Genomic DNA, 27478 nt, shown 5'->3' with positions numbered 1-27478 from the left:
AAAGTCACGCAAAGAGACGATTAACGCTGGTTCCTTACGCCAGATTAATTGCTGATTTACCCATATTGCCCCATGGGGATGGATTATCACGCTGAATCCCCCATGGCCTATCAACAAGGACTACCCTATCGCTGACATGTTATCGCTGGATTACCAGCGATGTTGCAGCATTTCGCCGCTATCACTAGATATTTTATCGCTTTGGAGATAGCCGTTGTTGATAACGCTCTATCTCAGCGATAAAATCCAGCAATAGCCGGCGATAACTTTAATCGTGCTAAGTGCTATTAGCAATATTTATCGCTGGGCCTTGTAGATATGCCCCCAAGTTCTTTACAGGGACCCGAAACCGGTCCCAGGATGCTTGTTTCCGGTTCAGGGAAGACCTGGCTTGGCAGTTCAGTCTGGACTGTTCCCATGAGGCACAGGGTCAAGACTGATTTGCATATAGCTGGGTCTGAACTGAGGTGGCGGAGTGAGCTAAAGAATGATGATGGATTCAACGCAGATCTGTGACTGGGGTTGAGTGTCTGAAAAGTTTCAACACTCCGTCCATCATCTCCTTGTGTTTGCACATGTGTGACGCAGACCTCTAAGTCAGTTTTTTTAAAGCAATGCAGAGCCACTTTGTGTGGCTCTGAGTGGATTCAAAAATCAGGAGTAGTGAAACACGCACAAATCGCTGCATTGTATTACTGAGCCCTGAGTTGGCATTCCTTGGGCATTATGTGGGTGCTCTCCTTCTTTTTATGTGTGTTGCAGAATGCAGGACACGTGGAAAGAGGAATTTGCCTCCCAGCACCTCCCTGCACAAAAACAATTCTGAGAGGCGTTTTTATCTTTTGATAGGTGCTGCAGAATGCAAAAATATTTCTCTTCATTCTGCCTGCTCTTGAGAGGTTTAAAGTGTTGGCTGCTGCGTGGAAAAAAAACACTGCAATGCCCATGGAAAGCCTCCTTGACACAGAGTATGGTTGAAATAGCACATGTATTGGTTACTTACTTTGAATGAACGCTTCTTTCTTCCATGATGTCTTCAGCATCATCTTTATATATCCTTTCTCATGACATTGATTGAGTTATTCTATCAAAAACATGCCTAGAGCCTGCTGTTCCTTTCAATATAGAATAAAGAAAACAATCTAAGTTTGAAAAGAAAAAACAAATCTGTTCCAACTCTTGGTTGTGCCTTGAGATGGACACGTCTTTCCCTTATAACCTGCACATACTGAAGGGACAGAAGTGACAGGGTCTGATGCCAGATGTAAGTTATCTACATATAGGGTTGTTGCACTAGTTCTCCTTCTGCTTTTGTTGCCTTCAAAGACTTTGCAATCTCTGAAGGACATCGCTGGACTCTCCAGCTCCTAATAAATCCAATCCAGTTTGCCAAATTACTTTTCTGCATCACGTAAGATGAATATTTTCTTGTTTCATTCATTCTTATGGTTTTCGATAGTAATGCGTTGTTGTTATGACTTGTGCATTTTTTGATTAATCCAATTCTACTCTTTTAATTAGTTTGTGACTTTTGATGGCGTTGAAGGATTGCTGTTGGCTTCTCTTACCACTGCACTGCACTCCACCATCGCTCCTCCACGGGCAGCTGTTTATTCCCCAAGAAGCGCGTGGACAATCAAAGAGAGACTTTTCTGCTCCTGGTCACTTGACGTCACTCATCCACACGGGGAAGACGCCATTTAGAAATAGGTCATTTCTTGTTTCCACACTGGATGCTGATCCACAGTTGAGTTGTCTACAGACCACCTCAGCATCATTCTTGTCCCACTCTCTATCACAGACCGTGCCCCAGCGATTCTCGTGTTTGATCTCCACCCTCCCGCTGCAGGCGTCACCAGAATTCACCAACCGGACAGTATCAGCTCCCCCTGTGAGCAAAGGACCAGAAAGTACAGGTTAGATTGATTGCAAAGGAATCTAATGTGTGAGAACAATTGTTGTCAAATCTTTTGAATATCCATGTGCCCCATTGTTTTCTCTTTGTGACTACGGTGGCATGTGTGCTACCAGATCACACTCAAAAGCAGTGCTCATAATCAACTCTGAGCTCTTTCAGGCTACCCAGCTGACTTCAGGATGTGTATATTAACATTTAGGATAATTTATGATGACTCGGGTGACTGACCTGGTGACCAACACTTGACAGAGCCATAGAAAGCACAAAATATGTGTCCTTTTGGGGGAACTCTTCTTGATGAACCCCTAGATTGATCACCTCCCTACAAACATCTTTAAGAAAAGCACCTCCCTCGCTCCCTCATCAGACCTGCCAGTAGTTCTAGGTGAATAATTCAAATCCAGCTCAGAATGTGAAATGGAGTGTATCTGGTGGCCTCAAATAAACTCAGAAATGACAGATTTATTAGGGTTCAGAGGGTGGGTTGAGTGATGTTCATGCACTGGGGTGTAAGAGCCCTGCTGAGATGGCGGAGACCCCCTCTGCCATCACAAGAGGGGAACCACCCACCTTATCTAGAGCTGCGTGCCTGCCCGGCAGGGAGATCTGGGTATCCAACGGCTCCATCATAGAGGGGATGCCACAATGCTGACATGGCCACAGTGCCTCCTTTAACCCTCTCAGCATGTATTCAGTGCTCACATCTACACTCTCAACGCAGAGTTTATATGGGAGCCTTCTTTTTATTCTACCCCCGGGAATGCCAAATCAGTCAAAGTTGCCCCACCTTAGATGGGACGGGGTATCCCTGAAATGTTTTACTTTTTATGGAACTTGGGGCAGGAACCAGCTGTTTATTAGAACCTTACTGCATGTGCAGGCTCTTAAACATGGTCGCCATTTTGGTTAATATTAATAAAGTGACATATTTTGCTTTTGTGTAAGTCTGCCATAAGTACACGAAGGGGCAGATTTACAAGCCCTTTGCGACACATTTATGCTGCTGTTGCGACTTATTTACAACGCGACGCATCTAGGGAAATGCGTCACGTTGTAAAGCCCTGCGCCACAGTAAACCTGCGTCAGGCCACCATATCCACTGTTTTACTTACATCTTCAACACTCAGTATATGATACCATGTTCTGTTTTTTAAACTTGGCCTTGCCGTCCATTCACCAATCACTTTCCCCACACCCCTCAAGTTACTTCCATGTTTAGTTCCCACTTTCTTCCGAATAAGATCTCCCACCCTGATGGGAGATCTATCACTCAGCACCCTGAAGCTGTGGTGCGACACCTCTGGGTCACAGGGTTTCACAGTGTGCACCAATTGTGATATGCTTTACGAACTACACTCATATGTTATGAGTCCTGTTTCTGTCATTTCCAGCCCTGAAGAAGTCTAGGGTTTACACCCCAAAGACGAAACATGTGTTGGCGGGACTTTGTAATGTTTCCAGAATAAAAAGGGAACAAAAGAACATTTGCATTGAGACTGGACTCTTTTGGCTTTCTACTTTGGATCAGATTTCCAAACCACCTGAACGTGTGTGCACAGGATTTGACTGCTTTGCATTATGGACCTCATTGGAGGGTTTTAGAGGTTTCTCCCTCACCTGTTGAATCATTTCACTTCTGTACTAATTGATGAATGACGACAAACTGAAGGTGCTATCATTTCCTGTGTTAATCAATACCCCCTTCTGGTTACATACATTGTAATTACACCAGAGTAACCAGAGTAATATCAGTAATTACGCATTACCTTGTGATGCAAAATTGCGCAAATTATGCTATTACTCTGGCTTGAGTAATAAAGAGTGATTTGGGAAGGAATTTCTGCTGCAGGAGCACAGTAACACTCACCAGGAGCAGAGAGGGGAGGCGAGGAAGCCCTCCATTGTAGCCGCCGCCACCAGGAGTCATTTACTGCTGTGGATAGCGCCGCAGCCCCGGGACTACATCACCCGGCTGCCTCAGCGGCGGCGCTGCTCTGTCATGTCACGAGAGCGCCAGGAGGCGCCTTTAAACTGCGCTCTGCCCGGCGGAGCGGGGGGACACTCACCAGGAGCGGAGGGGGGAGGCGAGGAAGCCCTCCATTGTAGCCGCCACCGCAAGGAGTCATTTACTGCTGTGGATAGCGCCGCCGCCCCAGGACTACATCGCCCGGCTGCCTCAGCGGCGGCGCTGCTCTGTCACATCACGAGAGCGCCAGGAGGCGCCTTTAAACTGCGCTCTGCCCTGCATCGCGGGACGCCGGGCGAAGCCCAGGCAAAGGGCGGGCCCTCTGTGGCCCTCAGAGGCCAGAGGAGGTCGGGTCAGGACACTCATCTTGGTCGGTCTCTCGGGACTATTGACACGAACTAAGGTATGCCCAATCAGAGACTAACCATCTAGAGTTTAATAACGATTGTCCTTGTTTACTGTTATCCAGTACCCTCTTAGTCTACCTAGAAACTCATTGGTCCTGTACTAGGTGTGTGTAGCTGGGACACAAGCTTGTTGCACCATTACCACTAAAGGGCCAGCTAAACAATCCGCCTCTCAAGGAGGGTCACTCAAGGGGACACTGGACCTATATATAACTAGGGTGACTTCGGCTTTTGAGACAATTGAACACAGCCTATCTAAAGACACCGTATGTTACGAACGATCCCCTTCAATCTCAACCGACTCGCCGAACTCTTTACTACAGAGGGAGTTAAATGCTATTTGCAACACCAGGTATATACCCATAGAACAGGGAATTGAACAAACCGGTTCCCCAACATGCCCTATGGGTATTGGAAGCCCCCAGCCCAGGAATTTGCATCAACCTAATAAAAGCCCAGTGGAAACTCCTGTAGTAATAACAGATACATTTTCCCCTGAGGGGATAGCACATCCTCAGGCCCCAACCCAGAGTACAAAACGCAAGGGTATTAAACTCAAGGGAAAACCAGCAAAATTCCGAAAAATTAACTTAAGCTCCCCTTTGGTTACTGCCACCACCACCCCCGAGACACCCAAAGAATGTCAAATACTGGAAACCCCTATACTTCTTTTACCATCTATTTTGTTGGCTCACTTTGAAGAATTGGTAAAAACCTTATTATCCCCGCTTATTGAAAGGATAGAGGGAATTGGGGAAAAGCTCTCAACAATAGATGAAAATACCAAGCCAATCAAGTCAAACAACCAATCCCAGAGAGTAGTTGCCTTAAAAACGGCTGACTCCACTGTACACAGCAAAATTGCCCAGAATAAGCCACCAGATCCTGTATTATCAGTCTCTAAAAACAAGGAGGTAGTCAAAGAACCGACTATGGCCCTTAGCTCTGTCCCCAGAGATGGGTGGTCGAAAGAAGGCAAATGTTCTGAGGGGTTAGCTGCGAGTAATAAATGCATAAATTTACCACCACAGGCAGCACCCTACGTGTGTGTCCTCTCAGGAGTCCCTGAGCTCACCACCGGAAAAATTGAAGGTCACCAGGACCTTAAAAACAAAGTCCAGTTTTGGTTGACAAAGAACAGACCGCTTCCATCCAATATTAACGGGACAATCCTAAATGTAAGAAGGGTGGGGTGGATAGGCTCCCGTCCCAAGAACACAGCGGGAGACCCGGTTATTGTTAACTTCCGGGACATCTAGGTCATCCCTTATTTGCGAATCTGGGAACCACAAAGAGGAGATGGGCCTATAAAAACACTTGAATTGTGCAATTTTTACCCTAGAACTGCGCATTCGCCAATTAAAAGGTGGAGTGTGGAGGGATCCCACCGGGGGGGGGGGGTAGAAGGGGGCCTGTATCAATTAGTTACCAGCAGATACCCACCTATAATTACCAGAACCTACTCCCTAGCTCAGATATATTACTCTGATAGGACAAGGATATCGCTCCCACCAATTCTGTATTGTCTGATTGTAAGGAAAACTGAAGTACTTTTATTTTAAATTTTACTGTTATTCCAATGTTAATGATTTTTTGTACTTTGTATGCTTTTATGGTTAATAATTTTAACCGAATAAAGTACCTTTGAGACACAGGAACAACAAACTAAGAAAGTTCAAGTAGTTGCTGGCTACAGCTCCACTGCACTGTAGCGTATTAGCACAAAATGAATTCACTGGCCCATTTTTAATGCAAGGATACATTTTACACTAAAGAAATAGCTCCAAATGCTGGATTAAGCTTCTCTCATTATTATGCACAATTTCAAGTAATTTTGCAGAAATTAGAGCGAATTAAGGCACTTATGCCCACCCCTGCTTGTAACAGGCGTAGATGTATCTATTAATTTCTACCATGAACTCTTAGGAGGGACAATTAGCCATCTCCCTGCTCCCCCTCCCCCCATGTTTCTATCGGATCATGAAGTGCCAGAAATATCCAACAAGATTTGTTCGTCGCTTAGTCAAATGAGCCATGAATAATAACAGAGAGGTCTTATTAAAGCCACCAGAACGAAAAGGAGAGATGTCCAGGCTTACCTTTGTCAACACGTTCAGTACCATGTCCAATGGCATACAAAAATTGTCCATAAACATTGGCAGATACTGAATATTGGTAATGAAAAGATCCCACCTCCGCTCTTTTCTTTTAAAAGGAGTACTAATTTGCGGGATCAGTTAGTCCGTACCAGACCCAGAACTAAAACCACACATGAAATAGGGACACTATTGGACCTCCCTGCTGTCCAGGGTCACTATCCTTCTGGATCGTGTGCAGGTTGTCCCCAGATGCAGAAATCCAAAACGGTTGAAATAGGCACTAATAGGCGCTGGGTCCAAAAGAAGTTCACAAATTGCAAAAGTGAGAAACTAATTCATCTCATCACATGCCCATGCAATTTGAAGTATGTAGGCATGACTACACAGAGTGTGAAATTGAGAATCTTGGAACATAAGAATACCATGAGGTGCAAGAAACAGGTAACAAGATTAACAAGCCATTTCTGAGAAGCAAACCATCGACCTGACGATTTTAGTTGCTCTGTATTAGAACAACTTTACATTCCTGAACATGTCACAGATATTTCCAAGGTCCTATTTCTTAAAATACAAAAATGGGTCTTCAAATTGCAGAGTGACAAATTGGGCCTGAACGATGGTATACCATGGGTATTGATATAATCTGGAATAAGGATGTATGTTGATGGGTTGAGTACAGGTCAGCACTCCTTTTTCTCCTTCTTAGGATACTAGAAGGCTGAGGTACACACTGCGCCACTGGTTCAAGAAGGAAAGAAAGGTGAAACACCCATATGTAACAAGACATGCAAGTATTACAAATATAAGCGCTTTTGAAGACAAAAGCCATCTTCACATTGTTTGACAAGCTTTCTATTAAATCTGAGGAATTGAACACACTATTTATGTTGATGAGTCAATCTGATTACATACATGCACCAGATCCTACTGACGCTTTTAAAAAAAAAAAAAAAAAATCAAATTATTAATTCCAATATAATGAACGTGCTTTTTGCTCCTAACAAGAAAATAATATATTGAGTCAAGAGAGCCCTATTTTATATTCCAATGGAACTAATGTATAAGAAAGTCACCTTTTTAAGTCACTTTTAATGACACTACAGCTTTAAATAAGGGCTGTGCTACGTATAGATGATGTCATGAATACATCATATAAATACCAATTACAGGGCGTGTTACAAATCCCTACTTTTTCACGAACCTGCCGGTACCTGATTGAATCTCTACGACAGCGAACGCCTTGCAGGTAAGATTTACTCCCCCAGCCCCCAACCCCTGCAGAAATTACACTCGTACTATGTAGGAGAATATACCCTTTGCCTTATTTTTATTTAATTCCCGTAGACTTTTGTAAGGAGAAAAGAAAGTTGAGCCGCGGTAATAGTACACGCCCCTCAACGGTACTGCTGAATCCAGCCGTAAGAAACATTTCGGCAGACACGTGCCGCAATAACAGAGCTCCCTACATACGAAAGCGAACGCCGTCCAGGTAAAATTTATTCCTCGGGTCCCCGACCCTTGAAGGAATTTCACTCGCACCATGAAGGATAATTTACCCTTTGCCTTATCATTTCTTGTTTAATTCTTATAGACTTTTGTAAGAAGAAAAGAAATTTGAGCCGCGGTAACAGTACACGCCTTTTAACGTTACTGCTGAATCCAGCCGTGAGGAATATTTCGATAGACACGTGCCGCAGTAACAGAGCTCCCCACATACGTTCCTAGAGAAAAGAACATTAAAAGGTAGGAATTTGCGCCACCGCCACACAGCATATACAACGTTGAAAATAACCATTAGAAAAATGGCGAAGATTAATAAGCGCTCTCCATTTCTTCTTAAGGATCAAACTTAAACATTCGTTGAGCCCGCGACTATCGAAATATCCCTATCAACAGTGATTACCGGCACAACGTGTTCTACTGCTGAACCATGAATGTAATCTTTTTAAACGGTGAGAGATATATCAATTGGAAACCTATGAATAATCAACAGAAAAAAATCATATGTTAGACGGTAACTCATAGAGATATCATATCTTTCCAGCAGGTGACACGGGTTCCTAAAGTGAAAAGTATTTAAAAGAAAATTTAGGTCACGAGAAGTGAGAAGGGAGCAGTGAAATCTAGTCAAACAGGTACACGATATTATGCTGATAAATATATCGCGATTATGTTAATTAGGCAGAGAATGTTCCCAGAGGAAAAAGTAAGGGATTTTGATAGATTTAGACATGTCAACTGTATCTCTTTCAGATTTCACATGCCGCAAAATATATAATTTTAAGAGGTGCCTCACTTTTTGTGGACGTAATTGAAGATTTAAAGACCTCTAAAAAGAATTTCCATCAGGTAAACCAAAAAAATGGTAAACGTATAAACCCGACGGTGGTTTTAAAGCATGCAAATGTTAAAATCCAATGAAACGCGAGTAATATTTATGACAGAATAGACAATTTTAGAGATAGATATGCCTTATAACACATTCCAACAAAAATAAGAAGAGAACAAAACTTAGATAATAGTTAAACTGGAAATAGGATTAAATTTTGGGATCTTTAAAAAGCTTGTTTTCTTTCTCTTCTTCTATACTTCTTTTATCTACCTCTGCCGCTGTTGGAGAAGGGTGAATTAGAAAAACCGATGATGTACATTACATCTAAAATATGGGAGATAATGCATGACAAAAACAAGATAATCACATGTCATGTATTGAATAAGATCTGACAAAAATAAGGTGGTCTATCAAGATTTATCAAATACAGCGAATGTATCTATCTGACATAGTCAATTTCATAAAGGAGTAAAAATGACGCCATTGTGATGTTAATCAATAATCAGAATGAAAATGTCTCTTTAACATACCTGTCTTATAGTACCTCCATGTAAGAAAGATTTCCTGACACTACTGCTATGTATAAAATGATGTGTTTTGCTTACAATCTTAAATGAACAAGAATAATTAAATCGAGAGTCTTTTTTCTGATATTAATGAACAGGATATGAATATGAACTATAACACTCTTGTAAATGTGAATAAGAACTAAAAATGTTCTGTTCTCTCTAGAAAAACTGGCTGCAAATAAATTTGTCCTGATGAAGACACCACAACGTGTCGAAACGCGTTGACTGACAGACTACAGCCTCAACAAAATTAGATAGGATAAACATCACTGTTTTCCCAGTGTTTTTAACTCACATGTTTTATCTATAAAAAATATCTGTTTTATTGCATCAATTTATCCTGTATACAAAACTTGATTGTGAAACTAATCTTTTTTAATTAAACAAATCATTTTTGATATCAATTTCATGTTTGTGGTATAGTTCATGCTCGTTTTTGGTACATGACAATGGTTTGACATAGCTAGTGTTTTGTTTGCAAGATAGCCTGGGTTGATACCTTCAAATTATTCAATAGGGGATGATACATTGATATATCCATAGGTCATTAATTATGCGTCATATTAGAGATAAAATGACAGGTGATCACAATATGGCAGGCATATGGCAGGGTGTGCGTGCTAAGTAATACTGCAATTTGGATATGCCAGCTCAACACTCGTTCCAATGCATGGAAGAATGACTTTAAATCGTTGTATATAAGTTTGGAAGAATGGTAAATGAGGTAGTTTACTTAGTTTTTTTATACACCGCGTTGGGTGTACATCTATAATATATGAGGAACTAAGACTAATGCACTACAATTCTAGTACAGGACCGGAGGCTTCGGATTATGCTTCTCTATTCTTTACTGCAAAATCAGAGCAGCCAATAAAAATATACAATTAGTTTACATTAACTACATTGCCCATGATGCTTTCTCATAAGCCACCCTACACAGCCCATAAGAGCCGTCTGCACAGTCCTATAATCCTCTTTCTTTGCTGCTCACAACAAGAGTTAAGTGCACCGTACCATTTATGTCTTATATGCTGGTGTGTGGCTATATCGATTGTGGACTTAGATTATATGTTTGTTGGCTATTTCTTTAGTATTGTTACTATCGGCTTATGTGCGATTCAACATTGGGGCTGATTGCTTCCTTCGGAGCGGGAGATTTCTCCGTGGGTGTTTGCTTTAGGGCTCCATGTCATCGGCTTGCGCGCGACTCGCTTTCAGTCGCTTATGTAAGGAGCAGTCACTGACCTGTATTTTGCCATTTCTTCCGAACTTCACTTGAGCCAAGTTATTTCTCGGCGGTTTTGCCCCATTATGGCGCTCCTTGCGCTGGCGTCTTGACTCCCCTCATTGCCCTCACAGGCCGTATACACCGAGTGGCTCTCGGCCGCCGTGCGTCTCCCAAGCATGCGCATTTGGGCTGCCTTTGAGCTGCTTTTGGGCGCGCTTTGGGCTTCGGACACCGGTGTGATTTTTAAGGCATTTCGGCACGGTGCTGATTGGTCTTCAGAATCAACATTCAAAACGTTTTATTACAAGCCGCTGGGAGATATTACATCAGTGGTTTTTGGGAAGCGTTAAACTAGCATAATCCGAAGATTCCAGTCCTGTAATAGAATCAAAAATTTGCTAGCATTCGCGCCAAGAATTTTCAATTCTATTAAGGACACGGAGGCGAGGATTTTCCCACCCGGCTTTACTAAATTGTACTAAAGCTTACCCGCCCATGAATGATGTTATGAAATGGTTTTGTTATACAGTGGTTACGGGTTTTTCATTTCCCTTTGTTTCAGGATCGGATAAGAAATCTGATTAGAAGATGGATGCTCGCTAGAGTTTATGTTTAAAGGCTTCCTGGTTTTCTTCCACGTTGGAGGACGTTATGGACCTGTTCACATTAATACTTTTACTTTTGTTCCCTGCAAAGAAAGAGGATTATGGGACTGTGCAGACGTCTCTTATGGGCTGTGGGTGCGTGGCTTATGAGAAAGCATCATGGGCAATGTAGTTAATGTATACTAAGTGTATGTTTTTATTAGCTGCTGTGATTTTGCAGTAAAGAATAGAGAAGCATAATCCTCGCCTCCGTGTCCTTAATAGAATTGAAAATTCTCGGCACGAATGCTATCAAATATTTGATCCCCATGAAGCCTACGACGTCACAATCAAGTATGAACACGTGAAGTGCATGAGACGTACGCTTCGAGCAAGACGTGGTTTCTTCCATATAAACATAGTGGTGCCTCACGGCCGGTGCCTCCCCAGACGGCTCAATAGACCACCAGAGGTACCGACGGAGAGGTAAGCGCCTTAGGACATTCGGCTGATTTTCAACTGTTCGTTTTAACTGTGTTGCGCTGAGGCAGATTTTGTGCAATAGAGTTGTATGCGAATAATAATAATTCTTATGCGAAAAAGATACAAACTTATATAATTATGTTTGGCCTCGATACCAATAATAGACGAGATGGGAAGCAGTCACCGATCCAAGACATCGGGTTCTGAGTAAACACACAATACCTTGAAGGATAGAGCGCTGAAATGTATTTCATTTCATTTTAAAAGTAACAAATGCATGTTGAAATAAAGCGCGCACCTAGTCGAGGTTTTGAGCTCTGTAAAATATGTAATACTTTCAGGAACAGAGCGCGGATATTTATTCTCAAACTATTTGGGAATGCAACAAGTGGGTTTTGGCTCCTCGTAAATAGAAATGTGCATTTCTGACGATTATACAAGATCCGAAGTCTCTCCAAGTGTGGATAACAGATAAAAGAGTCTAGGACTCTCAAAGGACATAACAATTGATAGTTCTTTACTTGATGGTGACAAAACATCTATGTCACGTGATCCTTACTGAGATTGATTATTTTAACTAGATTTAACAACCAAATAATTTCGATATCATTTGATAGCAATTATTTAAAATGTTTCAGACAGACCTGTGTGAAATGTGTGTATATGAAACTCCTGCTATATTGAGATGAATGAAGGGGATATGAGATTAGTAGGGTACCATAACTAGTATGGTATTTTCCCACTTTTTCTCATAGAGCGGTGCCTCCCTTTTTCCCTGAGCCACAGCCAGGTGAGGTGAGGTCTTCTCCCCATGCATTATGGGTAAGAACACAATGCATGGACATACAAAGTAATAACTTATATGATGATTGATGACGTCACTATAACAAATAGTTTTCTTTGTTTTTTTAACATGAGAGTCTTGCAACTTCAAATAAGCGTGCCAACTTTTTTCACTCTGTTACAGATGCTATCAGCATTACGTTCTTTGCAGAGGATATGTTGTACATTTCTGATTATAGGTGATATGGTTGTATTCGTTGCAACCGTTTCATACGAACTTATATATAGTTTTTTCACGTTTGCAATAGCAATTCTTTAGTGGTCCTGAAGAAGGCATAGGATAAAAGTTTTCCTTTTTGCTGAAACATGTTGACCCTTTTTACATAAAAGAGAGTCATTTGTTGAAAACAGTAGTTTGCACTGTTTTTAGGTTGGGCTCTGAGAGATATTAATAAAGATTGGTTCTCTCACAGTTCAATTTTAATTCACCTATCACCTAATCTCTTTTGCACTGCATCTTTCACTCCCACACAACATAACTGCTCATATCTGTAGGTCCAACTAGTAGTGTGATATCGAGGGCTACATAGATAGCCCCTAAAAAACATCCTCGGCTCCCCTTTCCTTCTGACAGAGTTTTAGCCCTCAGTTCCACAAGTGTGACACCAAGAGGAGACCCAGGTGTTGAAGCATGTCACCATTGGTGACTGATGGGAATCCGTCCTTTTTATGAGGACTTTATTTGTTACTTGCTTTAGTCAGGGAGGTTGGTGGGCTTTTTGTTTCCAGTCTCTTATTGTTCAATTGGTGAGGTTAGTCCCGTGGGTACATTTGTTGTGTAACATCCACTCTCAATAACCCTAGTTCCAGGGCCACTGCATCTATTCTTTGCTCCAACGTAAGCTTAACATCCAATAAGGCTTGAGGGATAGCCTCAAATTTGCAATGTGTTCCTTGTGGCAACTGCATCAGTAGTTGTGGGGGAGTCATTCACCTCCATCACAACGGGATCACTGTCCCCATGTGCCCGCCTCCTCTGGACCCTTAGGCTTGCCCATGATTGCTCAGAAACCCAATGAGGCCATCACTTGACCATTCTCAAATCAGTCCTCCAAATATGGAGGGGGTGCGGCTATGGTCAGTGCTCACAATGATTCAGTGGAGGAAGTATTACTAGCCGCTATTAGTTTCCCCATAAGTTCAACTTTTCAATGTGGCTCCAGTTTGAGGCCCAGGATGCATGTTGCAGTATATTGCTACAGTCACATTCTGCACAGAGGCTTTATGCGAGCAAAGATGAGCTTGGTCAATTCAGGTATCAATAGAAGGAGGGGGTGTTCTGCTTCCCCAGGGAGCCAGTGGGACGCTGTGAGCCCATGGCCAATAGAGGCAGTACACTGCAGGGTCCTGGTCACTCACCGGCCCTGATATGGCTCCGATTGCACCTCTCCTGTCTCAGGTCTCAGTAGGCAGCCTCGCTGTCCTCTTTTCTGGTGTGGTGGGCTGAGGAGTTGTAGGAACGTGCCCTTTTTGTATGGTCATCCCCCCATTTTTTGCCCCATTGCTAATGTCAATGACTTTTAAAGTGCACTGGAACCTGCTGTCCGGGCCCCAGAGTAAGTGTTCTCTCCCTAAAACCAGTGTGTGTGAATTGACAATCCCAATTGGCAAAGACTTTGCCCCTGTTATAAGTTCCTAGTATATCATACCCGTGGTACCCATGGCATGAGTGGTAAAGGGGTCCCTAGTGCTTCCATTACTGTTTGTGCCAACCTGAGTGACCCAAGTAAACTCCCTACAGCAGGCCTGCCACTGGAGACTGCAAGAATGGTGTAAACTACTCCATTTCGACTTTGCCTTCACCATGTGTGGCAAAGTCAATGCACCCCTTTTAATGAATGTCAGTCAGCACTAAGGAAGGCCCTGGAGCCCAGGAGGTGGGGTGCATTATATTAAAGGTTTGGGCATGTAAGTGCAAGTATATATGTCCCTATAGTGGCCTTTACCATTAAAGCACACTATAAGTGACGATAGGCAGACCAGAGCATAACATGGACCTGCACCCTGGCGGACCTGGGGCTGGTAGCGTCATCATGATATTGCCTAAAAATGGTTAGTTTGGTTTCAAACTACGTACCTTCTGACCCCTGACATTATTTTCGTGTGAAGGGCGATTCAGCGTACACCCAGGTGGTTAGCTTAGAGATTGCCCAACTGGTTGCTCCAGTTTCTCTGTGCTCTGGATGGCTTGCTTCTGTCAAGACAGGATACTGACCTCCTTCCAGGCAGTGTGATAACTCCCAGGAGTCAGGAGCATAGGCCTGAGCAGGAATGAGGTCACATATCCTCCCTCCCTGGTGGGCTCGTGAAGTGGCAGGAGTCAGGAGCGTAGGCCTGAGCGGGAATGAGGTCACATATCCTCCCTCCCTGGTGGGCTCGTGAAGTGGAAGGAGTCAGGAGCATAGGCCTGAGCAGGAATGGGGTCAAATATTCTCCCTCCCTGGTAGGCTTGTGAAGTGGCACATCAAGGCGGTGAGCTTCAAAGGCTGCACAGCCTCTGATACGCATCCAGGCTGTCTCCCGGAGGAGTAAACAGCTCTCCTGCTGCCCCAGGCACATTTGTACCTGGGCAGTTGGGAAAGTTAGGTATCCTTCAGGTGTACACCCTGGGAAGGTTACCCACATCTATAGGGTGGGCTGCCTGGCTTTAGCCTGAGGAAGAGTTCTGACATTTTTAAAAGTGGTAGAAATAGTGGTTTCTGGTTAGAAAAGGTGACCTACAACCCTAGATATGATCATCTCAGGTAAGTATGGGTGCAAAATCCGCTCCGCTCGCGGAATTTGCGGATTTTCGGCAATTTCGCGATCTGTGAATCTCACGAAATTGGCGAAAAATCTGTAAATCCGCTCGCGGGTGGATTTACATTCTGGTAGGATGAATGCCGCCGGCAAGCTGTCAGACTTGAAGTTGCTTACTTGCAACTCTTCTCTGACCCTAAACAGCCGGGTGCCCGAGGCAGGGTCAGAGAATAGTTAGAACTAAGCTCAAATTCATTCACGCATTATAATCAGGCCAAACAACTAGTGAGCACGGTCTAGGATAGGCAGGTGTGCTTCCTCCCCATATCTACCGCCTACAATTAGTTGTAATCCTTGATGGAGGTCTTTGCATCCACGTGTTTCTCGAGCGCAATCCCCGAGTACTTCCTGTGACCAGGAGGCTGCTTTCTTCTCATCTGCTGCTCTGATCGGTCTCTGACCCTTTATAAACAAGAGGCGCGTGAACTCGCATGGAAGCCCCACCCGTTTAGCCCTGCCCCACACACACTAGGGTATGCAACATCTTCCTGCCCTTTCCCCTACTGTGATGGACAGCTCACTCGAGGGACCTCAGCGCCTTTCGGGGCGGTGGCAAAGTTACAGACACACGTGGTCACATATTTGTGCAAATCCGCAAAATTCGCCCATACTTAATCTCAGGTGTGGATTACCTGCAGGGACTAGCAGCCCAGTGGCCACTAGGTCGTATATCCCTAACCTCTCTAAAATCTAGGATTTAAGTGACCGCCCCCATACCAAACCTCAAATATGACCCAACAGCATCAAAGAGGACACCTGAAGAGACCCATGTTGACGTCAACAGGACCTTTCACAAAGCAAAAGAGGGATACTCCGTCTCTGTGGCAACGCACCTGGAACTGCCTCACCAAGACTTGTCCTAAGAAATCTCTTGGATCCCCTAGGCATTGTAACCCCTGTGAGCACTTGAAGCTCCCTCAGATGCCTTTGAACAAGGGGCTCTAGTCCACTGCAAACTCTAGGTAAAACAACTCTCCGGATCAGAAAAATGGCTAGCCCTCAGGCCCTCTGAGGAGTTGCACAAATCCAGGTAGTCTAGTGCATTGTGGGAACTATAGTCCTGCCTTTCCCAAAGTTTTAAAAATATATATAGGTGGGTGACCCAATAAACCCTTGCGAGCTTGGGCTGGAATATAGTAAAACATGCTAAAGTGCTTGCAAGAGTTTTTTTTTGTATGTATTTAAACTGATTTGGAAACAGGAAATTGATCAAACTTTACTGATAGTGATTTTGAGATCAATTTAAATTAATTAAAGCACCTGTTTTTCATCTGATACAACACTCACTTGATCGACAAAGTGGTAACAGCTCACTGTAGTAAAAAGCTACACGGGAAGTCGTTTTTATAAAAAGAGTTTATATTTCAAATTTGCATTTCATGGGGTACAGTTTTTTGTCTTGTCCACTTGTATATTGCTGAATATTCTTGATTGTTTTTTAAAAAACTGTACACCATGAAATGCAAATTTGAAATATAAACTCTTTTTATAAAAACTACTTCCCGTGTAGCTTTTTACTACAGTGAGCTGTTACCACTTTGTCGATCAAGTGAGTGTTGTATCAGATGAAAAACAGGTGTTTTAATTAATTTAAATTGATCTCAAAATCACTATCAGTAAAGTTTGATCAATTTCCTGTTTCCAAATCAGTTTAAATACATACAAAAAAAACCCTTGCAAGCACTTTAGCATTTACTATATTTCCCAAAGTTTTAGGCAGTTACTGTGTTCCCTGGGGCCACAGGACATCGGAGTAAACATGTGCTCTAGGCTCGTTCTTTGCCGGTTACTCGATGCTGCTCCAAGAGGGAACTCCATCATACATTCGTCTGACATCAGCAGTGGCTCCACTATTTTGTTTTTACATCTTGTTCTCAGCAGCAATGTCTAAGTGGTAAAGGTATCTCTCAAGCGGGCCCTGTTCAGCACCAAGGACAGCCAGGTCACCTCTGCACTGGGGCTCTACGGGCCAGGAAGAACTGAACCGACTGTTGTGGCTTAACCCAGTAAGGGTTCCAAGCAGCTCGACCTGCAAGCAACCAATTTTCTCTAGTGGCTTTTCCCATTGACCACAATGATAACATTTCACTGTATTATTTTGCACTGATTTTATATTGCTTCTAAAATCCATAACTCTTACATATATGCCATCCGATTTTTTAAAATATAAATTAAGATAGAAAATACAATTTATTTTACATTTTTTTATCTGATTTCTATCGAGTCATATCAATGACTTATTATCCATGTTGATACTCTGAAATGCTTAACACTTGTTGCTGCAGTAATTTCCTAACTGCTCTTTGCCACACTACCAGGACTGAGCTAATGAATTATTAATGTTAATCCAAGGACCATCTTTGGGGTCTGTGAGAGTATTACACAATACTCCACCTTCCTACAGAAGGGCTGACACCTCTGGAGTGCCATCCACATGAGGCATCCGTGCACCCACAGCAAAGGGTCTGCTGCTGCATCTTTCCCCGGCCCGCTTATCAATAGTGCCCGCTGCTGCAGATGCAGCTGCAGGCCTCACCGCTCTTATGTGGTCTGCTCTTTCTTTTCTGTTGACTGCATAATTCCCTGTTCCAGCAGCATGAAAGAGGAGCAACATGTGGTAGGGGAGAGAAAATAGCCACATGATGATACATGTGGGGGAATCTTGTAACTCACTTGTCTGCTATCTTGACATGCCCCCAATGCACTGAATAGTTCTGAGATTCTTCTGGTACTGTACACGTTGCACACCAACAGATCTTTGCTGTGGTGCCATTCGCTTGAGTTACTCATTAGTACCTTTAGATCTCATTTGTTACTGCTCACTAGCTAGCTTTATTAAAGATTGGTACTCGGGTGGAAACAAGGGTAGCATTAGGGCCAGAGAACTCAGCTATTTTTACCTGAAAGCCTTGGTGGGGGATCTTCCCGGAATTTCTAAACGGCATCATAGAACGGACATGCCCTTAGCTTTCAATATACCAACTACAAACCACTTTGCCCCACTCATGGGCCTGGAGGACACCCCCCCCCCTAAAGAGGCCGGTCCCTTACTGGTGGGAAATGCCTCTATGTCACCACCATATAACACCAGAAAGAACACTAAGGCACCTCATGTACAAAAACATGGGGAGGATGGAGTATTTAAATATGAGGGCGATATGGTGAAGACACAGCACGGGAACTGGCCTTAAAAGGTACAGAGCCCAGACCAACAAACTTGCAAGCTAAGGGTACCAGGAAGGATTGAGTGAGTAAAACTAGAAGAGATGAACCACCTAGCAAGGTAAATAATACAACCAACCAATTTATACTATCATGGAACTTGGCCAGTCTAAAGAGCTAAGTAAATAACCCAGACTGGCTAAAAATTATTCATAAATATAGTATCCTGTGTATACAGGAAACTTGGCTAACTAATGAAATACAGTTACTGGGATACCAAACGTTTAACACCCCTGGGAAACCAAGCAACCGGGGTAATACTGCTGGTATTAAAGTCATCAAAAATATCTCAGATTACTTTTTCCAAGTTCTATTGGTCAGCTGGCCAGGAGTGAATAAACTCGTGATAATTAATTTCTATAACAACGCCCATTGCAGTGAATGGGACAACATCTTTCTCAGGCTAAGGAAATATATAGGGGCACTAGAAAAGGTAGGGACAGGAGACATGGCACTCCTTTGGGTAGGGGATTTTAATTGTACTATCTGTACTAACAGTGCTCTGGGCATTTGCCCATTGAAGGGAAAAGAGTTCGGTGAGTCGTCCCATTTCATTCACTGTGGTATAGGGAATAAATTGAATGAGTTGATCTATGAATTAGACCTGGGTTTTATAAATGAAATCTGTGTAACCAAGAAGGGTTTTGAGCCAACTTTTATTGGAAGGGGGGTCAACTCGGTAATCGAGGGGGCGTGGCTTGACCGCCGTTGGGAATGGACGCGTGAGCTCTGAGCTCCGTCACGGCCTTCCCCGTTTATCCTGCACAGCATCCCCTTGCTGGCCCCGCTGGCTGGGGCTTGACCACATCCCTGCCCGCAGACTTTAAGGCTCACCTTGGGGCAGCGAAGTTGTCCCGGCGGCGGTGCGGAGACGCGTTGGGCCTCAGATTTCCTGGGCGGCGCCGGCCATTTTGTACAGCCTGGGACTTCGGCAGCATCCCCGGCCTCAATTGCGTGGGTGGCCGACCTGCGGTAGGAGCTGCCCGGCCGCCGGCCGCCACGAGGGTCGGGACTGCAACTCCGCGACCGGAGCCCCGGCGGCGGAGGACGGGCTACCCCGCAGATGCTCTGAGGCGTGGACGGCTGGCGGAGCCCACTTGGAGAGTGACCAGGCCGGCGCAAGTCATTGCGGGGGCTTTCTAGACCCGGGTCCGGGGGGACACCAGATCATCTCCTGGAGACGGTGTGCTGCAGAGGGGGCCTTGCTGACTCCGGCCGCTTCCCCTGTGGGACCAGCGTGGGCCTCTGACGGTGAGAGCCCTGAGGGGGCGGCACGGAGGGGCCCCTGAGGTGATTGGGGCCTGGGGGACTCCATTAGACACTGCCGGCGTGGGAGCTGATACCCAGACGAGATCCCTGGGTGTGTGGAGGGGTCCGGCGCGCAGTGGTGCTGACCCCCCCTGGCTGGGACAGGGACCTATTGCCTCAGGAGAACACACGCATTGCCGCTTAACTGACCCCCTGCTGTGGGGTGCTGGACCCGGAGGCCCTCAGCGCTGCCATGAGCGAGTCACGGGAGGTGACCCTAGGGCTAGTGGGCCAAAGTGCTGGCCCACCGACACGACGTGCGCACTCGGCAGTACTGTTTGAGAGGACGCCCTGCACCGGCCGCCAGCTACCATTATGGGGAGACGCAAGAAGCCCCCGACGGATGCTGAGGAGGGACCGGCGTGCAGCAAAGATTCTACAGTGGACAAAGGCTCGAAGCCGGGCCTGCTACAGGACCAATTGGAGCAGATCTTACAGGCCATCGCTGACACCAGGGAGGCATTGCGTCATGACATCGTGCAGGTATCCACGAGCCTGGGGCTCCTGCGAGCGGACCACAGCAAACTGGCGGACCGGGTCAAGCAAGCTGAGATTCGAATGGACACACTGGAGCCCACAACCAACGCGGCTGAGGCTTTGCTGAGGGAGCTGCAACAACGGGTGCACCTGCTGGAACAGAGGGCGGAGGATGCGGAGGGACGCAACCGCCGCAACAACATACGCGTGGTTGGCCTGCCCGAAAAAATTGAAGGGGCGGACATGTTGGGCTACCTGGAGTTTTGGCTGCGTGACGTGGTGGTCCCGGAGGGTCTGACCCCGTTCTATACTTTGGAGCGCGCTCACCGGGTACCGGCTCGGCCCCCAGCTGAGGGTCGGCCTCCTCGACCAGTGGTGGTGCGCTTGCTGCACTACAGGGACCGTGACATTATCCTACAGCGGGCGCGGGCGCGGGCACTGGGGCCCTATCGGGTGGACAACATCCAGGTCTCCATCTACCCGGATTACTTTTTTGAGGTTCAGAAGCAACGCTCCACCTTTCTGGCAGTCAAGAGGGCTCTTCGGGAGGAGGGGGTCCGTTACTCTCCCTTATTTCCAGCCCGCCTGCGGATAATGATGGACGGTAAATCCTCCTTCTACAATTCACCGGACGAAGTTTGGGACTGGCTGGAGCTATACAAGACTTGTGCGGATGATCATCTCACGTCTGAGGAGCCGTGGAGGATGGCTCAGAGGTCCAGGCGGACCAGGAGACCCAGGAGGCGGCCACCAAAAGCTAGGACACCTACTGTCTTGCAGACCGAGCTGGAACGCAAGGAGGCCCTCCGGGTGGTCTCCACCATCTCCAAGACGGTGGCATCAACATCAGCAGTGGAGTCGGGCTCCCGGGAGGGCTCTGAGGAAGAGGCATCGGAGGAGTCAGGCGCTGGTGGATCTGGGCCGCCTCTTGTCACGCCTGGAACTGCAGATGGCTTATTGGACAAATGATCCTAATGCCCCTCCGTAGTGGTATTGTATTTGCAGCCGGGCTCCTGTTTGGGTTTGGGGCGGAGGCATGTGGCTCGGGTGAGCAGAGAGTTGGATTGTTGCGGGCGGACTGCCTTACACCGATTGTGGTTTCTGCCTTTGAAGGGGTGGGGATGTGGGGCAACTAGGGCACATTGGGGAGGGCCGGCCGGATGGCATGTGTAGCTCACGGTCTGTTGGACATAGCGACAGGCCACCCCCCCTATCTCACACCTATTGTGGGACTCTGGTAGTTACCAGAGATTGTTTTGTTTTGCTTGGGCTTTTGACTTTTGGATGGGTTTCTGCTGTTTGGGGCCTATTCTGGGGATGGGTGGGACACGGGATTGTTGGGTGGTTTTCAGGGACTGGTTTTGGGGTGTTGTCAGTGCGCCTAGGTTTTTTTCTTTAATCAGTACTGTACTTGCTGATGTGAATGGGGACCCTACCTGATCTGAAGTGTAAGACCTGGAACGTGCGGGGACTGAACTCCATGCTGAAACGTCACAAGGTGCATGCCTATCTTGTTCGTAGGGGGATTCAAGTAGCCTTCCTGCAGGAAGCACATATTGACCGAACTGAGGGGCGGGCATTACAGCGCAGGTGGCGGGGACAGCTGTTCTACACGGTCTATTCGGCCTTTGCGAGGGGGGTTTTGATCTGGGTGCGGGCGGGGGTTCCCTTCCAACCCTTGCTGACAGTGATAGATCCCGAGGGGAGGTATGTAGCTTTCCAGGGCCGTCTAGACGAGAGGGACGTGACACTCTGCAGCGTCTACGCCCCAAATGTGGACCAACCTGCCTTTTTTGCACGTTTGTCTGGGAAACTGGCAGCAGTCCTAGCCAATACGGTCTTACTGGGGGGTGACTTTAATTCTGTACTAGATGTGGAATTGGATAGGTCTCACCCACCACTGGCGCAGGCGGCTGCTCACAGGCTAGCGAAGAGTAGGGGAGAGTGGCAGGGTAGCTGGGGCCTGGTTGATGCATGGCGAACCCAACACCCTACAGAGAGGGATTTTTCCTTTTATTCCCCCCCACACGTGCTTCATGTTCGCCTTGACAGCATTCTGTGCTCGCCGGATGCTCAGTGCTTGGTCCGCCACAGTGAATATTTGGCTTAAACAATATCTGACCATAACCCTTGCCTGGTAGTGGTTCGATGGACACGGCAACGCCAAGCTATCCCGACATGGCGGTTAAACTCGTTGGCATTGGAGGATGCGGCGTTTAAGGCTGAAGTCGGCATTAGGGTGGAAGGCTACTTTGATGCTAATGTGGGCGCAGCTTCCAGTAGAGCACTGGAGTGGGACGCCTTTAAGGCAGTGGTTCGTGGTGTCTGTATTTCGGCTACCACTGGAGTCCGCAAGACCCTCCTGCAGGAAGTAACGCGAAGCGAGGATCGCTTACGCGAGGAGGAACGACGTCATCACGTGACTCCTGAGGCTCACAGAGCGGTTTCGGCCGCGCGGGAGGAAGTGGCGACAGCGATGGAGAAGCTGCGCTGCTTCGATTATAAGGAGTTTCTGGTTCGAGCTCATGCTGAACGAGACAAGGTGGGCTCGCTACTGGCCTGGTTGGCCGCCCCAGGGTCCCGCAGCACCCCGATTGTGGCTCTGACCACTCCGGAGGGACACACGGTTTATACTCAATCAGAGATCAACGGCCACTTTTTGACATATTACGCGCGCCTTTATAAGAGCAAGTTGCCATCTGTGCCGGTCGAGCTGGATGAGTTCCTTCTGGCGGCGCGGCTTCCCCGGCTCGACCCCGAACACGCGGACGTTTGGGCGGGGACATCTCTGAGGGAGAGATTAGAGTGTCCATTAAACACATGGCTCGCCGCAAGACCCCGGGCACAGATGGGCTTCCGATCGAATTTTATGCAGCCTTCGCGGATGTATTGATACCGCGGTTACAGACTGTTTACCGGGAGGCCTGGGCTACCGGGGTTCTGCCTGCGACCACTCGAGAGGCCTTGGTGATACCCTTACTGAAGCGGGGCGGCGATGCTAACTCTCGTGCGGCCTACCGCCCACTGTCCATGCTCACGACGGACTACAAGATTCTGAGCAAGGTTCTTGCGACGCGGCTTCTGGCCCACATGCGCGCTTTGGTGCACTCAGACCAAGCGGGCTTTATTCCTCAGCGCACCACCGCCACCTGTGTGCGTCGGCTGCTCCGGGTTATGGGAGGCAATGCCGCTGGATCACCGGGTGCCGCTGTCCTTTCGACTGACATTGAGAAAGCATTCGACAGTGTTGAATGGCCGTACCTGCTCCGAGTATTGGAGGCCTTCGGATTGGGTGAACGATTTGTGAAGTGGACCGCCTTGCTTTATGCTGCGGCAACAGCCCGAGTCAAGACGGGGGCCACCATCTCTGCCCCGTACAGAGTAGGGCGGGGGACTCGACAGGGATGTTCCCTGTCCCCCCTGCTATTTGCGCTAGCCATAGAGCCCCTAGCTGCTCACGCACGTATGGGCCGAGCGTATGAGGGCCTTCAGCTAAGAGGCGTCACCCACTACATATCCCTCTATGCGACGATTGTCTACTGTTTTTGGCCAACACGGACGATGCCCTGCGTGGGGCTGAGCGATTGCTCTCAGATTTTGGCCGCCTCTCGGGACTGAGGGTCAACTGGGGGAAGTCCTGCCTCTTCCCGTTGGCGTCGAGAGCGGACGATTCCCAGCCGGAGGGTGAGCTGCGATGGGAATATCATTGCCTCCCTTATCTAGGCACACACATTTATCGATCGACGTTGGACCTCCTGGAGGGTAACATTGAAAGAGCGTTCCGGAGTCTACGAGGCTGCATGGGATTCTGGCGGACGCTGCCGTTGTCGGTCACGGGGCGAGTGGCGTTACTGAAGATGGTGGCACTGCCTCGTCTCTTATATCTGTTTCGCACGCTACCGATCTGGATCCCGACGTCGGTTTTTACCAGACTTCGCTCCTTAATTTCCGGGTTCATTTGGGGAACGGGCAGGAGGTGCTTGGCGCTGGCCACGTTGATGCGCCCCAGATCAGACGGGGGACTTGCGGCCCCGGATTTCGAATGGTATTATTTGGCGGTGCAGCTGCAGTGGCTTACCCAAGCAGTGGCTTTAGAATTCCGAGGCCCAGAGGGGGTAGCGGGCAGAATCCTTCCGAGACACGTCATCTCATTCATAATTCTAGGCCAGAAATTGGACCTTACCCAGCTTACAGGTGAGGAACGGACGATTGGTAACTGCTGGCTACGTTGCCATAGGCGATCCGGCATCACTCGCCCATATGCCCCTGAGATCCCACTCGGGATGTGCACTGCCTTTCCGCATGGGGGAGATTGGTCTGCGCTGGCGACATGGGAGGAACTTGGCCTGCAAATGCTCGGTGATCTCTACAAAGAGGGAGCGCTGCTCATGTTTCAAGAGCTGCACGACGCTTACGGCCTCCCAAGGGGTGACTACCTGTTGCACGCCTCGCTGGTGGCCGGTATTCGAAGTCACTGGAAGAGGGGGCTCTCTGAGCCACCGACATCTGAGTGCTGTCAATATGTGGTCATGGCGGCTGGCACTTACAAGGCCGTCACCTGCCTTTATCGGAGGTTGTCGACTGCAACTCTGCAGCCCCTGGATGGGTTGAGAGCCAAATGGGAAGGGGATATCGGGCGACCGATCCCTGAGTCGACGTGGCCGCAGCTTTTGCGGCGGGCATGGAAAGGCACTAGGAATGCCAGGTTCCAGCTGGTCCAGTTTTTCACCCTCCACCGAGCTTACCTAACGCTGGTTAAGATCTCGCAATATTTTGAAGGTGCATCTTCCCTCTGCCCTAGATGTGGAGCGGAGGACGCAGACTTTGCGCACATGTTATGGTCCTGTGGGAGGCTAACTGAGTACTGGGAGGCGGTGATGGCCTGCCTGAATGCTGTCACGGATCGGCAGATTGACTCGGATATGGGCGCTTGCTTACTGTTGTGGTTCCCTCACACCCCCCGCAATCGCATTACCAGTAAGTTTTATGACTTGGGCCTAATACTGGCCAAACGGGAGATCACCATGCATTGGAAATGTAGCCGGGGCCCCAGTTACTTGCGTTGGAGGACCACTCTGAAGCGGTGGGCGAAGGCGGAGAGCGCATTACGGCTGCAACAGGCCAGGCGACTAGATAGTGATAGGGCCTTAGAAGTGGCCAGAGCATGGGAGTCCTTAGTGACTGCGCTCCAGGCGCCGGAGAATGACGAAAGTGAGGATGGCGAAGTAGCAACACCATAGGGTAGTGCTTAGAGGGGTACCCCACTTCCAGTGCAGCGCACCACTGTGACAAGTAACGACAGAGTTCCCGAGAGCTCAGGTACCCCATTGATATGCACTACTTACCTTTTCATTTCGATTGTTTCCAGGAGGTAACTCGCTGTTGATTTTCAGCTGCTTGGGAGAGAAGACACCGGCGCACTGACTAGGGGGGTGGGAACCAGGGAGGGGGCGGTTTGGGGGAATGTTATTATAAAAGGCATCTGGTCGGAAATGTATTATTATCCTGAAAGTCGGTTGTTACCGCATAATTCACTCATTGAAAAGTGATATTTTGACTCGGAATGCCAATAAAAATTGATTTTACAAAAAAAAAAAAAACTCGGTAATCGATTTCTCACTTTTATCACACCGTTATCAAGGGCTGGCCCTTTCTTGGGAGACACTAAAACTCGCTTTCGCGGATCACTACCCGCTCACCATGGAGTTGCAAGCAAAGGGACAGTCCCCAAGCAACAATAAAGTGTACCCGATACCTATTACCCTGGGGAAATTAAATGGGTATTTACTTAAATGGGAAAAGGTGGACCCCGAAAAATTCCTGATAACCTTACTGTCTAGAGTTCTTGATCATGTCTTAATTTGTTTGAGCGATCTTGACAGCCAGAATTTTTTTTAGACTCTTTTAGTGAAACTACCAAAGAGATAAACAACCTGTTAATGAAGCCATCCAAAAAACACCAAAGCAAAACTAAGGGTTGGTTTAATAAGGAATGCTCTAGGAATCCACTAGGGTGGAGGAACATAGCCCCTCTGCTTTCTCGTAGTGCGAGAAATCCAAAACAGAAAATGGTAAAACCTTTCAGTTCTTACCATTTTATGTTTGTTGTGGCCATTGCAGGTGGGTGGGTGGGGCTGCTCTGCTCTTTGAGTCATGCAAACTCTGCCCTTCTCCATGCAGGTTGCATTGCATGGAGAACATGGCCACCCCATTAGCCCCTGGCTGGGTGCCGTTCCGATCAGTCGATGGACTCAGCAGAAAGGATGTTTTTTTTTAAATTATGACCCCTTCTGCCGATGTGACCACCCATCCCTCCATGATCCCCCCACACCTGCCCCACCACCTGTGAGCCATGCCAGCCGCTACTGGTTTTACACTGCATCAGAGTGGAGTTTTGTATTTATTTTATGTATTTACTGAAGCAGCAAACCTTGAAAGATGGTGCACCCTCCCAAGAGAGGTGTAACGAGGAGAAACATCTTCAATTCTCATCATTACTTCCTCTTGCATTCAGCAGCAGACATAGAAAGAGGAGTATGTCTCTCAGGATTTTGTTTTGTGTAAGAAGTTATCTGTAGTAATCTATCTTCTATGTTTATTATTGTGCATGCTCCCATTATGTCATTCTTTTCCTATGGTTACAGAATGTTTATGTTGGAATATTCTCTGTCTACTCTGGTTTGGCAGTTTCCTGGGAGCTGTTGGTACTAATTGTCAATAAAGTACATCTGACCTTCTACTTGAGTGTATTTGGAGTTACTTCCAATTGGTGACGAGTACTGGCCATTAGTACAATATACCTACGTGTGCTGCAGTTTCAACCACCATTGGAATTTATTTTTTGGAAATTTCTGTCTACATATTACTGATGGGATCGTGGAGCTCAGTAATAAACTGGTAACTGGTGCAGAAAGGGTTAACTGAAGCAGCGTCTAACTGGGAACAAGTTTAGTAAGTCAAACCTGATAAAAGGAGTTTGTCAATTGGACTGTGAAATGGCTAAAAGTTAATGACTACATGATTGTTTTGAATCACGGCGAATTAACACTCGAGATTTCAGGTATTACAACGATCTGCTCAAGAAGGTTTCCGGTGTTACAGAGAACTTCATAAATCTGCCACTGTGAGTTATTTCAATGAAAAGGCACATCTCACTGTTGCTTTGGCTTGTATGCTGACGGAGTTCAGAGCAGTTCAACGGCTGTCAACGATGTTTATCCCTCGATTGATGAAGCTGGTCTGA

General features: G+C 46.8%; 1 protein-coding gene across 4 annotated transcripts in view; it reads right to left on the bottom strand.

Annotated features, from left to right (window-relative positions):
* The window catches only part of LOC144792835 (uncharacterized), a 148290-nt gene that overhangs the window by 36786 nt on the left and 84026 nt on the right, over positions 1-27478 (bottom strand). For all 4 annotated transcript variants that reach the window (XR_013602630.1, XR_013602629.1, XM_078668032.1 and 1 more), the window contains exon 3: positions 1569-1889. Coding sequence is in view for 2 of the 4 variants with exons in the window: in XM_078668032.1 (XP_078524158.1) it covers positions 1569-1589 (21 nt within the window). In the remaining 2 variants the exon portion in view is untranslated. The remainder of the gene's footprint in view (positions 1-1568; positions 1890-27478) is intronic.

Source organism: Lissotriton helveticus, chromosome 11, assembly GCF_964261635.1.
Source record: "Lissotriton helveticus chromosome 11, aLisHel1.1, whole genome shotgun sequence".
NCBI classification, from domain to species: Eukaryota; Metazoa; Chordata; class Amphibia; order Caudata; family Salamandridae; genus Lissotriton; species Lissotriton helveticus.
Note: the sequence above shows the minus strand (reverse complement) of the source record. Positions and strands in the feature narration are given on the sequence as shown.